The sequence below is a fragment of the Pan paniscus genome, chromosome 1 (assembly GCF_029289425.2).
Source record: "Pan paniscus chromosome 1, NHGRI_mPanPan1-v2.0_pri, whole genome shotgun sequence".
NCBI classification, from domain to species: domain Eukaryota; kingdom Metazoa; phylum Chordata; class Mammalia; order Primates; family Hominidae; genus Pan; species Pan paniscus.
This window is the reverse complement of record NC_073249.2, coordinates 180,440,948-180,454,982: the sequence shown is the minus strand read 5'-3', so window position 1 is coordinate 180,454,982 and position 14,035 is coordinate 180,440,948. Positions and strand designations below refer to the sequence as shown.

At 44.0% G+C, this 14,035-nt stretch overlaps 1 protein-coding gene across 7 annotated transcripts in view; it reads left to right on the top strand.

Annotated features, from left to right (window-relative positions):
* NSUN4 (NOP2/Sun RNA methyltransferase 4) overlaps nt 1–14,035 on the top strand; it is a 61,477-nt gene that overhangs the window by 14,461 nt on the left and 32,981 nt on the right. For 4 of the 7 annotated variants that reach the window (XM_055093399.2, XM_063601292.1, XM_055093394.3 and 1 more), the window contains exons 5-6: nt 6,981–7,105; nt 7,847–7,973. In XM_055093399.2, the coding sequence (XP_054949374.1) occupies nt 6,981–7,105; nt 7,847–7,973 (252 nt within the window). Of the gene's footprint in view, nt 1–6,980; nt 7,106–7,846; nt 11,313–14,035 lie in introns of those variants that run through there. The other 3 variants (XM_008965205.6, XM_055093403.2, XM_055093408.2) reach the window with 1 other exon arrangement.

Genomic DNA, 14,035 nt, shown 5'->3' with positions numbered 1-14,035 from the left:
CCTCCTGACCTCATGATCCACCCGCCTCGGCCTCCCAAAGTGCTAGGATTACAGGCGTGAGCCACTGCGCCCAGCCGGTAGTATATTATATTATACTCACTATCCTGAACTTTGTATTTTTTTATTTAATAATGTGTCCTGGGGTTAAATCCTTTTTTAATTTTGTTGACATTGTGGAAGTATAGTTGTTGAATAACAGTTTACATCCATTTAAGATTTTGATAGCGATTGCTAAATTTCTCTGTGGAGGTTAAACCAGTTTCACTCCTACTGGTAATGAATGAGTACTGATTTCCCACATGCTGCCAATATTGGTGCTATCAAACTTAATTTTTTTGCCAAATGGATAGTATCTAATTTACAATCTCTTATTAATCATGTTGAAAATCTCCATATTAATTTTTTTAAAGTTTTTTTTTTTGAGTGGCATGTTTTCACTTTGTCACCCAGGCTGGAGTACAGTGGTGTGAACACGGCTCACTGCAGCCTCAACCTCCTGGGCTCAAGGGGTCCTCCTGCCTCAGTTTCCCAAGTAGCTGGGACTAGAGTGTGCCACCATGCCCAGCAAATGATTTTTTGTAGAGACGGGGTCTCACTATGTTGCCCAGGCTGGCCTCGAACTCCTGGGCTTGAGCAGTCCTCCCACCTTGTCCTCCCAAGGTGCTGGGATTATAGGTGTGAGCCACTGTGCTGGGCCAGTCTCTTCATGTTTTTAAGTTATTTGTTTTATTTTAAATGGCATACTCTAAAAATATTTGTTTAGAACACATATTTCTAAAAATATATAAAATATATAGCTGTTGTCTCTGTGTTGTCACCTGATTTACCTAATCTGTCTAGTTCTCACCATTCTGCCTCAACCACTCTAAGAAACTGAAAGAAAGACCAAGGCTTATGGAATCTTAGATAGGCTTGAGACTTGCTTTCTGCCTGTGTAGGAATCCCCTACTCATTTTTTTCTTTTTTTTTTTGAGACAGTTTTGCTCTTGTTGCCCAGGCTGGAGTGCAGTGGCGCAATCTTGGCTCACTGCAGCCTCCGCCTCCCGGGTTCAAGCCTGGGTTCAAAGTTCGATTCTCTTGCCTCAGCCTCCCAGGCAGCTGGGATTACAGGTGTGTGCCACCACGCCTGACTAATTTTGTATTTTTTTAGTAGAGACGGGGTTTCACCATGTTGGTCAGACTGGTCTCGAACACCTGACCTCAAGTGATCCATTCGCCTCAGCCTCCCAAAGTGCTGGGATTATAGGCGTGAGCCACTGCACCCGGCCTATTCATTTTTCTTGATATGAGAGCAGTGGAACATGATGGAGAGAGCATGACCTCTCCTGTCAGCCTAACCAGTTTCTACATTACAGGTGTGCTACTTACTAACCTTAGGCAAACTGTTGATCTTGCTGAACTTCAACCTCTTCGTTTGTGAAACAGGGTAATCCTACCACTTAGGATTATTGTGAGGATTCAGTGAGAGTATCCAGGGAAAGCACTTAGTATAGTACCTGGCGGTGAAGATTAGGCAAGCAGGACCCATTATCATTATTCAGCCTATGCTTAAACACATCCGTTGATGAGTGCACACTGAGATTCTGTTGTTGAACACTTATAATGTTAGGAAGTTCTGCCTCTTACTGCAATCTGTAGATAGCATGGTATATGGGTTAGGGCAAGGATTCTGGAGTCAGACTGCTTGGATTAGTCCTGGTTCCATTACTTATCAGCCAGAGAAGTTTCGGTGAGTTACTTAACTTTCAGTTAAGCTTCAGCTTCTTCATCTGTAAAATGAGGATAATAGTATAGTGCCTATCCCGTAGGTGAAAATTAAATAAGAATGCATTTGGCACAATGTCTGGAATATAGAAAACATTCAGTAGTATTATAATCATCACAATCCTTACCATTATTATTATTATTTCCATTCATTGATCCTAGCTACTTATTTTAGAACAATATAGAATGAGTGACCTGCTATTTCACTTGACAGCTTTAATGTTTGAAGATGTCTTTGTTAACTTGTTTGTTGAAAAACTAGTTGTGGCCGGGCACGGTGGCTAACGACTGTAATCCCAGCACTTTGGGAGGCCAAGGTGGGTGGATCACCTGAGGTCAGGAGTTTGAGACCAGCCTGGCCAACGTGGTGAAACCCCGTCTCTACTAAAAATACAAAATTAGCCGGGTGTGGTGGCAGGCACCTGTAATCCCAGCTACTTGGGAGGCTGAGGCAGGAGAATTGCTTGAACCCGGGAGGCAGAGGTTGCAGTGAGCTGAGATCGCGCCATTGCATTCCAGCCTGGGGAACAAGAGTGAGACTTTGTCTCAAAAAAAAAAAAAACTAGTTGTGTACAATATACTCTGTGGTAGGCAAGTGTTAAGCACTTTTATTTATTTATTTGAGACAAGGTCTTGCTCTGTTGCCCAGGCTGGAATGCAGTGGCGCAATCATGGCTCACTGCAGTCTTGACTTTCTGGGCTTAAGTGATCCTCCTACCTCAGCCTCCCAAGTAGTTGAGACTACAGGCATGTGCACCATGCCTGGCTAATTTTTTAACTTTTTGTAGAGATGAGGTCTCACTATGTTGTCCAAGCTGGTCTCAAATTCCTGAGCTCAAGTGATCCTCCTGCCTCAGCCCCCCAAAGCATTAGGATTACAGGTGTGAGCCACCGTGCCCAGCCGTGTTAAGCACTTTAGATGCAAAGAAGAATACTACTTCAAGGCTGGGCGCGGTGGCTCACGCCTGTATTCCCAGCACTTTGGGAGGCCAAGGCGGGCGGATCACGAGGTCAGGAGATCGAGACCATCCTGGCTAACACGGTGAAACCCCGGCTCTACTAAAAATACAAAAAATTAGCCGGGCGAGATGGCGGGCGCCTGGAATCCCAGCTACTCAGGAGGCTGAGGCAGGAGAATGGCGTAAACCCTGCGGGGCGGAGCCTGCAGTGAGCCGAGATCGCGCCACTGCACTCCAGCCTGGGAGACAGCGAGATTCCGTCTCAAAAAAAAAGAAGAAGAAGAAGAATACTACTTCAGGGTTCTACATACTCTTGGTAACTCCATCCTTCTCCCGCTCCACTTGTCCATCAGCTGGAGAAGGGACAGGATCTCAGAGCTCTGCATGTTCATGGAAGACACTAACCCCCCCATGTCACAACTTTCTTTTTTATGTGAGCTCAAGTTTATTTCAAATAATACAATGTTTATTTGAACATGTTTCTATCTTCCCTTATAATACAATATTATACAAATTGATATTAATACAAATAATATTTGTTAGACACTTGCCCAGGGCTGAGATTCAGTGGGAGCACTATCCTGGCACGACTGGTTATTTATGACTGACATCCATGCCAGTGCCTGATGTGAAGATGCATGTGCCATATCTGATGTTGAGTGGTTTGACTACCCTCCCTAAATGTTTCCTAAGTGTAGTGCAACAGTACAACTTCCTTTTCTTTCTTCTGTGACTGAGTGAAATCAACATATTTTTTTATTTTTGAGACAGGGTTTCACTCCCATCGCCCAGGCTGGAGTGCAATGGCACAATCTCGGCTCACTGCAACCTCTGCTTCCTGGGCTCAAGCAATTCTCCCGCTTCATCCTCCCAAGTAGCTGGGAGTACAGGCACGTGCCAGCATGTCCAGCTAATTTTTTTGGTATTTTTTGTGGAGACGGGGTTTTGTCATATTGCCCAGGCTGGTCTCGAAATCCTGGGCTAAAGCGATCCGCCCGCCTTGGCCTCTCAACATGAACATTTTCCACAGTTGACACTACTGAAACAATATTAGAAATATATTAGAACCAAGATATTCAGATATATTGCCATCGATTTATAGTCCCCTTGAAATTACATAGCTCTGCTGTTTCTCTGCATTAGGGGCTCAGGAGTCCAGCGGTCCTAAGTATACCTTGCAGCCATCTTCCTAAGAGTTCTGGCCATGACTGAGGACACTGAGAAGGAATAAGGAAAGAGTCTGTAGACATTTCCTCCTTTTTGGGTTGGGGAAACTCCTACAGCTTTTTTTTTAAAGCATTGCAGTTATACCTTTGCTCATCCCTTTATATTTAGGTCATTTCCTTTTAGGTGTATCTCTTATATGCTGCATAGACAGGTTTTGCTTTGTGAGCCAATCTATAAATTTTATTCTTTTCATTGCTGACTTAAGCAATTGATGCCATTGATGATTTTGGTCTCAGCTCTGTCAAATTATTATCATTTTATTTATTTATTTTTTGAGACAGTCTCGCTCTGTTGCCCAAGTTGGAGTACAGTGGTGCCATCTTGGCTCACTGCAACCTCCACCTTCCAGGTTCAAGCAATTCTTGTGCCTCAGCCTCCCAAATAGCTGGGATTACAGGCGCCCGCCACCATGCCTGGCTAATTTTTGTATTTATTTATTTATTTATTTATTTTGAGACGGAGTCTCGCTCTGTCACCCAGGCTGGAGTGCGGTGGCGCGATCTTGGTTCACTGCAACCTCTGCCTCCTGGGTTCAAGCGATTCTCCTGCCTCAGCCTCCTGAGTAGCTGGGATTACAGGTGCCCGCCACTGTGCCCGGCTAATTTTTGTATTTTTAGTAGAGACAGGGTTTCGCCATGTTGGCCAGGCTGGTCTCGAACTCCTTACCTCAGGTGATCCGCCCGCCTCGGCCTCCCAAAGTGCTGGGATTATAGGCGTGAGCTACTGCTCCTGGCCTAATTTTTTTTTTTTTTTTTTTGAGATGGAGTCTCACTCTGTTGCCAGGCTGGAGTGCAGTGGTACGATCTCGGCTCACTGCAACCTGTGCCTCCTGGATTTAAGCGATTCTCCTGCCTCAGCCTCCCGAGTAGCTGGGACTACAGGTGCGTGCCACCACACCCAGCTAATTTTTGTCTTTTTAGTAGAGATGGGGTTTCAGCATCTTGGCCAGGATGGTCTCGATCTCTTGACCTTGTGATCTGCCTGCCTCGGCCTCCCAAAGTGCTGGAATTACAGGTATGAGCCGCTGCGCCTGACCCCTGTCAAATTATTTTACTGTGTTTATTTACCATGTTTCTTTCACTGTGGGGTCTCTGTCCTTGCTGTTTTGTTTTTCTTTTAACTTCTTTTGTTATTTAGGAAGGTTTATATTAATATTTTAATTCTACATTGGATAATTCCTATATCAAAACTATTGTTGACAATCAGTTACAGATGGAACTTCATCTACTCTTTCTCCCCTTCTCACTCCTGCTCTTTCTCCCTTTCTCACTCCAGCAGTTGACTAGTCTCATTGAAAAAACAAATTGGGGCCGGCCAGGCATGATGGCTCATGCCTGTAATCCCAGCACTTTAGGAGGCTGAGGCGGGTAAATCACCTGAGGTCAAGATTTTGAGACCAACCTGGCCAATATGGCGAAACCCCGTCTATACTAAAAAAATACAAAAATTAGCTGAGCGTGGTATTGTGCGCCTGTAGTCCCAGCTACTTAGGAGGCTGAGGTGGGAGAATCGCTTGAACCCAGGAGGTGGAGGTTGCAGTGAGCCGAGATCGTGCCATTGTGCTCCAGCCTGGGTGACAGAGCAAGACTCCATCCCAAAAACAAACAAATAAACTGGGAATTTAGTTTTACTGGTTGCTGTTTCTGCTGACTTGCTCAAGGAGTCGTGTTTCCTTTTAAGTTTTGTGGTTATTTTTGTGTCCTGTAGTAAGCTTTTTTTTTTTTTTTTCGAGGCGAAGTCTCACTTTGTTGCCAAAGGCTGGAGTGCAGTGGCGCGGTCTTGGCTTACTGCTACCTCCACCTCCCAGGTTCAAGCAATTCTCCCACCTCAGCCTCCTGAGTAGTAGCTGGGACTACAAGAGCGCTGCCACCACGCCCGGCTAATTTTTTTTTTTTTTGAGATGGCGTCTTGCTCTGGCGCCCAGGCTGGAGTGCAATGGCGCGATCTTGGCTCACTGCAACGTCTGCCTCCCAAGTTCAAGCAATTCTCCTGCCTTAGCCTCCCGAGTAGCTGGGATTACAGGTGTGTGCCACCATGCCTGGCTAGTTTTTAAATTTTTTGTAGCTGGGACTACAGGTGCATGCCACCACGCCCGGCTAATTAAAAAATTTTTTTTGTGCAGGTGGGGTCTCACTATGTTGTCCAGACTGTAATAACTTTCCTATTGGAGTATAATACAGAAGTGACCAAATCATAAGTGTACTGTTTAAAGAATTATCTTATAGTTAGTCTGGGCAACATAGCAAAATGCTGTCCCTACAAAAATACAAAAATTAGGCCGGGCATGGTGGCTCATGCCTGTAATCCTAGCATTTCAGGAGGCCAAGGCGGGCGGATCATGAGGTCAGGAGATTGAGACCATCCTGGCTAGCACGGTGAAACCCCGGCTCTACTAAAAATACAAAAAATTAGCCGGGCATGGTGGCAGGCGCCTGTAGTCCCAGCTACTCGGGAGGCTGAGGCAGGAGAATGGCGTAAACCCAGGAGGCGGAGCTTGCAGTGAGCCGAGATTGCGCCACTGCACTCCAGCCTGGGCGACAGAGCAAGACTCCATCTCAAAAAAAAAAAAAAAAAAAAAAATATATATATATATATATTTATATATAAAAATTAGTCTGGAGTGGTGGTTTGCATCTATGGCCCCAGCTACTCGGGAGGCTGAGGTGGGAGGATTGCTTGATCCCAGGGAGTTTGAGGCTGCAATGACCTATGATCACATCACTGTACTCCAGTCTGGGCAACAGAGCAAGATTTGTCTCTAAAAATTAAAAAAAAAAAAATTATAGTTACTTGTGTGTTAGTTTTGGGTTTTTGACCAGCCATGAATATTCCCAAATATACTATTTTCCACTCATTATTTCACAATTGTCTACCAAGTTAAAATGAAGAACTTTGTCAGGTACTCTGCAAAGGAGGGATGGGCAGAGGGAATGTTTCACAAACTTAGGCCAGGGGCCTAAAACATCTCTGGCCTAAGGAAGAGAAGCCTATAAGGATCTTTAATACTTTACCCTTTAACACTCTGGGTAGGTGCTGGTGGATGTGCCCTGTACCACAGACCGCCACTCCCTTCATGAGGAGGAGAACAACATCTTTAAGCGGTCAAGGAAGAAGGAGCGACAGATATTGCCTGTGCTGCAAGTGCAGCTTCTTGCGTGAGTGACAGATTTTTAAACTCAGGACTTTGTGCCAGAGTGCTCTGGGAGACTGGGGGACTGGAAGCTCTTACCAAGACCATAACCCACACAAGAATCTTATGGCTGGAGATCTGCCTAGAGGAGACAGAAATGGGATCATCTCTGGAACATAAAAACCCTATTTGAATTAGCTGGGTGTGGAGATGCACACCTGTAGTCCCAGCTACTCAGGGGGCTGAGGGAGGAGAATCACTTGAACCTAGGAGGTGGAGGCTGCAGTGAGCTGAGATCGTGCTACTGCACTCCAGCCTGGGTAACAGAGCAAGACTCTGTCTCAAAAAACAAAAACAAAAACAAAAAAGCAACCCTATCTAGTAGGATATATATACTAGAGTGGGCTGCACAGATTGACTCATGCTATTTCATCCTCAGTACCAGTGAGTAGCACATGTTTGAAAAATAGCTGCTAGAGTAAGGACTCATTCTATAGCCAGCATAGCAATTTGGTCCATAAACAAGAGCTCAGGGGGTCATTGTAAGGAGACTTCCTAGTGAAGAGCTCATGGAGTAAGGTTGGGTTGCTATCTGCCTTGAGAATGACTTTTCAGACAGTGTCATTGTGGAAGGGACTTGAGAGGCAGTCTAACCAGCTACCCATCCTGTAGTAGCCTTCCCTTATCCATGTTTCCAGCTCCTTATGTTGCTCTTCTACTGCTGGGAAGCTCACTAGTCACTGCTTCTGTCTCTTTCTGGTTTCAGGGCTGGACTCCTTGCCACCAAACCAGGAGGCCATGTTGTCTATTCTACCTGCTCACTCTCACACTTACAGAACGAGTATGTGGTGCAAGGTGCCATTGAGCTCCTGGCCAATCAATACAGCATCCAGGTACAGGTGGAAGATCTGACTCACTTCCGAAGGGTTTTCATGGACACATTTTGTTTCTTCTCATCCTGTCAGGTTGGGGAGCTGGTAATACCAAACCTCATGGCCAATTTTGGCCCCATGTACTTCTGCAAAATGCGTAGGCTGACATAGTATCACCCAATCCCTGAAGCAAGAATACAAAGGGTATACTCTGTTGGATGCACCAGAAACTGGAAACTGGGACCAGTGGCAGAGATGCACTCTGGGTCCTGTCTCCATCCTGTTCGTGTCTTTCTGCAGTTTTTGGCAATAAGAAGTAGAAGATTTGCTGTCCTGCTGTCCAATTGTGGAGCATCAGCAGGTTTCTAACTCACTCATTACCCCCTACCCCATCTCCAGGCCGGTACTAAAGTTTGCTGCCCGCTTAGGGGCTTAGAAGGAGAAGCCAGTGAGCAGGCTCACACTAAGTTGTAAACATAGGAGAAGCATTTGGCCAATAAAGTTGTTGAAACTCTATAGACCTGGGGCTGCAGTTGGGGACTTCATGTCAGTGCAAATGCCATTAGTTCCATTTGTACCAGCCAGTTACTGAGCCCCTGTCACCCTTGAAGTGAGTTCCACCTGACCAGTCTTGAGCAGCCAACAGGCTCAATTAAGCCCGCCTGGTTTTTCCATATGGCTCATGATCTAATTTAAGGAACAAGTAACTAAAAATGTTAAGCCAGTGCAAAATAATCTGCTTATCTACTCACATTGGAAAAGCCCTCTGAGCTGAATAATTCTGGCCCTTCCTGCTGTCAACAATACTGCTGCCCAAATGTGGCTTAGGAGGCTGCTTCTGCCACAAAACCGTCATACTCTTGTGCGTGCCTTGTTCTTTGTTCATTCATCTAGCAGGTATTCCCAGACCTCGTGTATGACAGGTAGCTAGGGAGCTCTTGGAGATGTAGCAGTTGGGATTGTGGGAGATTACTGGGCTTCCTCATCCTTTAGAATGGTAACTCTCCTTTTGCTTTCTAAACACCTAGGAATTTCCTGATGTTTTGTTTTGTTGGATTCCAGACTTTTTGTTGTTTCTAGTCTGCAGCTGAGCTCTGGTGCCTGTTCTTTGGCCCACCCCCTAATCCCTAACTCTTCCCTCAGCATCACAGGGCTTCACTGCACACACTGTGTTCAGGGCAAGATTTCATCATTTACTGACTGCATACTCGATATGTTGTTTTTGTAACTTTAGCCAAAAGAAAGTAACCTTTAGTGGCAGGGATATAAAAAATTGCTCAGGGTCACTTGCAGATATTTTATTTTTAAACTTTTCTTTTTTTTCCTGGAAAACATCCTGTGCAGAAAAGGGTATATAATTTTAGGATACCCGAAGGCTTCTTGGCTCTTCCACTTTCCTTATTCCTCCTCTTCCTGCCACTCTTTTTGTCCCTTCTGTCTTTCCTGCTCATCCTTATTTGGGTATTAGAGGTGTCAGTTGAGGAGGGACTTTAGCTGAGGTTAAGCCTTCTTTTGGGATTTGCATTGTAATTGAGGGCCCTGGAAGATCTCTGAGACTCAAAATCAGGTGAAGCTAGGAAGATGGAGCTTTAAGGAGCATGGCTAGTGCTCTGAGTAGGACCGTAACCAGCCTCCGTGCGTGGCATATGGTCCCTGCATGCTGTTCACTCTGTATAGTACTTAGTATTTGCTGAGGCTAAGAGGCCTCAGGTGCCTGGGCTTCTGCCCTTGGACTCCTGGATATCCAGCCTAGTGCTAATTGAATGCTAAGCAGTGGTAATTCAAAATGAGAGGGTCCCCTGCCTCTAGAGTCATCATCTAATTGGGGACAGGCAGACCTAGATAAGAAAAGCAGAGAACTACTTTGGAAAACAGTTTATCTGCTGTAATTGAACATTCAGCTACCCTATAACCCAGTTAATCCAATACTGGGGATAAATCCTAGAGAAACTCATACATGTACACCAGGAGACGTGTACAAGAATATTCATAGCAACCCTATTCACAAAAGCAAAAGCCTAGAAATAACCCAGATGCCCATGAGCAAGAGAGTGGACAAGTAAACTGGAATATTCACGTAATAGAACATTATACAATTGTCAAATGAACTATAATGATACCTAACCATATGGATGAATCTGAGCAATAAAATAATTAAGTGAAAAAAGTTTAATCCCAGAAGAGTAAATGTAGCATGATGCCCTTTCTAAATGAAAGGTTTTTTCTTTTCTATGGAGTTATTCTTTACATACAATATAGTTCATAAATTTTAAATATATTGTTTAATAAATTTTGATAATTGTATATAATAGTATAGTCACCATCACCATCAAGATGTAGAAAATAGAAAATAGGCTAGGCACAGTGGCTCACGCCTGTAATCTCAACACTTTGGGAGGCCAAGGTGGGAAGATCACTTGATCCCAGGAATTCTAGATCAGCTTGGACAATATAGTGAGACCTGGTCTTTACCAAAAAAAAAAAAAAAAAAAAAAAAAAAATTAGCTGGGTGCGCTGGCATGTGCCTGTGGTCCCAGCTACTCAGGAGGCTGAGGCAGGAGGATCACTTGAGCACAGGAGTTTGAGGCTGCAGTGAGCCGCCTGGGCAAGAGAGTGAGACTCCGTTTTGTGCCACTGCACTCCAGCCAGGGTGACAGAGTGAGACTGTGTCTCAAAAAAAAAAAAAAAAAAAAAAGGCATTGGGATTTATAATGTGCTGTTTAAAGTCTGAAGCTCGGCCAGGTGCGATGGCTCACGCCTGTAACCTCAAAACTTTGGAAGGCTGAGGCAGGTGGATCACCTGAGGTCAGGAGGAGTTCAAGACCAGCCTGGCCAACGTGGTGAAACCCCATCTCTATAAAAGTACAAAAGGGCATGATGGCAGGTGCCTGTAATCTCAGCTACTCAGTAGGCTGGAGCGGGAGAATTGCTTGAACCTGGGAGGTGGAGGTTTCAGTGAGCCAAGATAGCGCCATTGCACTCCAGCGTGGGCGACAGCAAGAGACTTCATTTCGATAAATAAGTAAATAAATAAATAAAGTCTGAAGCTCCACTGGTCACTCCTTTTATTGATTATTTGCAGCTGGTCTAACCAGTTACATATGTCTGGCTTGATTACATGGCCAGAGCAACATAAAAGCCCTGCTGGGAACTTCTGATTTGAGCTCTTCCAAAACCAGGATGGATGCCTCACATAGATCATGATGATTCAATCCAAAGGCACTTTGCAGTGCAGTCCACATGTGCATAAGGACCATGGGGAGCTTGTATTTGGGAATTCTGAGATTCCTGATGTTTACCTACCTAGTCTTTCTCTTGCTGCCCTGTATCCTTTGCCTTTAAATAAAAAGCTTAAGTGATTATGCTCTGTGAAGCCTGGATAATCCTTTCAAATATTTGGTCTTGGAAAATTTTTGCATATATACATGGAATCATACAATATGTAGTCTTTGGTGTTTGACTTCTTTGACTTAGTGTAATGTTTTTGAGATTCAGTTTGTTGTGAGTATTAATGTTTTGTTCCTTTTTATTGCTGAATTGTATTCCATGGTGCAGACATACCACCATGTTGTTTATCTGTTCACCAGTTGATGGACATTTGAGTTGCTTCCAGTTTGGGGCTATTATTAGTAATGCTGCCAATACCTTTTGGGCATATAATTTTGTGAGTACGTGTTTTCTTTTTTTATTTTTTGAGATGGAGTCTCACTCTTTTGCCCAGGCTGGAGTGCAATGGTGCAATCTCAGCTCACTGCAACCCCCGCCTCCCAGGTTCAAGCGATTCTTCTGCCGCAGCTTCCTGAGTAGCTGGGATTACAGGCACCCACCACCATGCCTGGCTAATTTCTTTGTATTTTTAGTAGAAACGGGGTTTCGCCATGTTGGCCAGGCTGGTCTCGAACTCCTGACCTCAGATGATCCACCTACCTCGGCCTCCCAAAGTGCTAGGATTACAGGTGTGAACCACTGTGCCCAGCCCATGTTTTCTTCTGAGTAAATACTTAGGGGTAGAATTGCTAGGTCATATGGTAAATGTATGTTTAACTTTATAAGGTACCACCATACTGTTTTCCAAAGTGGATCTACCATTTTGCACGGCCATCAGCAATGTATGAGAGGTCCATTTGCTCCACATCTTTACTAACACTTAGGATTATCAACCTTAAACTTTATTGTAGTGGGCCGGGCAAGGTGGCTTATGTCTGTAATCCCAGTACTTTGGGAGGCCGAGGCGGGCGGATCACTTAAGGTCAGGAGTTCAAGACCAGCCTGGCTAACATGGGAAAACCCCGTCTGTACTAAAAATGCAAAAATTAGCCGGGTGTGGTGGCACATACCTGTGATTCCAGCTACTTGGGAGACTAAGGCATGAGAATCACTTGCACCCAGGAGGTAGAGGTTGCAGTGAGCTGGGATTGCACCACTGTACTCCAGCCTGGGCAACACAGGGAGACTCTGTCTCAAAAATAAATAATAAATAAAAACTTCATTCTAGTGGATGTATCTTGATACCTCGTTGTGGTCCTAATTTGCATTTCTCTAATGAGTAGTGATGCTATAAAATTAAATACAATTAAGAATTTAAAAACATGTAAAAAGAACATGTATGCAGTAAAACCATGTAAGAAGGAAAGAATGGTTCTCACTATGGAATTCAGTATAATGGTTCTTACAGATAGGGGGATAGGATGGGGCTGGAGGGAACATAAAGTTAGATTATTGTTAAGGCTCTAGCTTTTATGTTTGGTGCTTATTGAATTATTAAAAGCAGCTAAGTTAATAAAAAGTTATACATAAAAATTTGTTATTCATGACAAAAGTGATAAAAGTATGTTATAAACAAAGATTATGATTAATTCAATTTTGTACACCTGAGGTCTCCCTAAAAAAAGAGAAGGGGGTTGGCTGGGCATTGTGGCATGGTGGCTCATGCCTGTAATCCCAGTACTTTGGGAGGCCAAGGCAGGTGGATCACCTGAGGTCAGGAGTTCGAGACCAGGCTGGCCAACATGGTGAAACCCCATCTCTACTAAAAATACAAAAAAAAAAAAAAAAAAAAAAAAAAAAAAAAAAAAAAGCGGGTAGAGAACCAAGCCCACAGAGAATAATAATGCAAAATATGGCTTAATGTAGGAGGGATCATATTGAGAGACCTGGAAGCTTAGCAGTATTGCCTCAGTCTTGTTCATGAGCTCCTCTTTCCTTGTGACTTGCAACAGTTCAACCACAGCAGAGGGTCAGGTATTGGGGCAGTTATGGGTCAATATACATTGATAGCTTGGATCTATGGTTTTCACCTTTTAGGAGTCACAAATCTGTTTGAGAGACTGGTAAAAGCTTTGGCCGTTCTCAGAAAAATAAAGACAAAAAACACCATAGCATTTTACATATAATTTCAGGGGCTTTGGTACTTCCTAAGGCCTATCTCCCCCAAGTTAAGAACCTTTGGATTAGAAGATCTCAGATTTGAGGGTCTTTAGTGGAAGGCAAGGGGGTCAAGCAGAGACCCCAGTAACAACTCAAATCACCACTCTCACCCCTGCCAATCTGCCCTTCTTCCCATCTGCATTCTTCATCTCCAAACTTAACACCACCCTTTACCCTGCTGCCCATGCCAGAAACTGCAGCTATCCTTGATGCAGTGACAGTAATCACTACTGTATATCGAACGTACCTGAGCCAGGCCCATGTGAAAAAAGCATTGTTTTACTTACATCATTGTTTCTTACTTTCACAGAAACCCTGGGATATGCTCTTTTTTGTTGTTGCCTATTTATTATAAAACTTTGAAAGAGTTATTTGTTAATTTGAACATTTTCATCCATTTTGTGGCTTTTCTTTGCACTATTTTTATGGTGTGTTTTTATTGCAGGGCAGGCAAGCCTCAAAACTGGGGCTTAGCCTGGGAAAAAGCCAGGAAAGAATTCAAGGGCAAGCTAGTGGTGTTAGACAGCAATCTTTTATTGAACAGTACTGCTCCTTGCAGAGTAAGGCTAACTCATAGGCAGCAAATCCAGAGTCAGCTGATATACTCTTTTTAGTCCCATTTTATAGAGAAGGAAACAAGCTTAGATTGCTTAAGT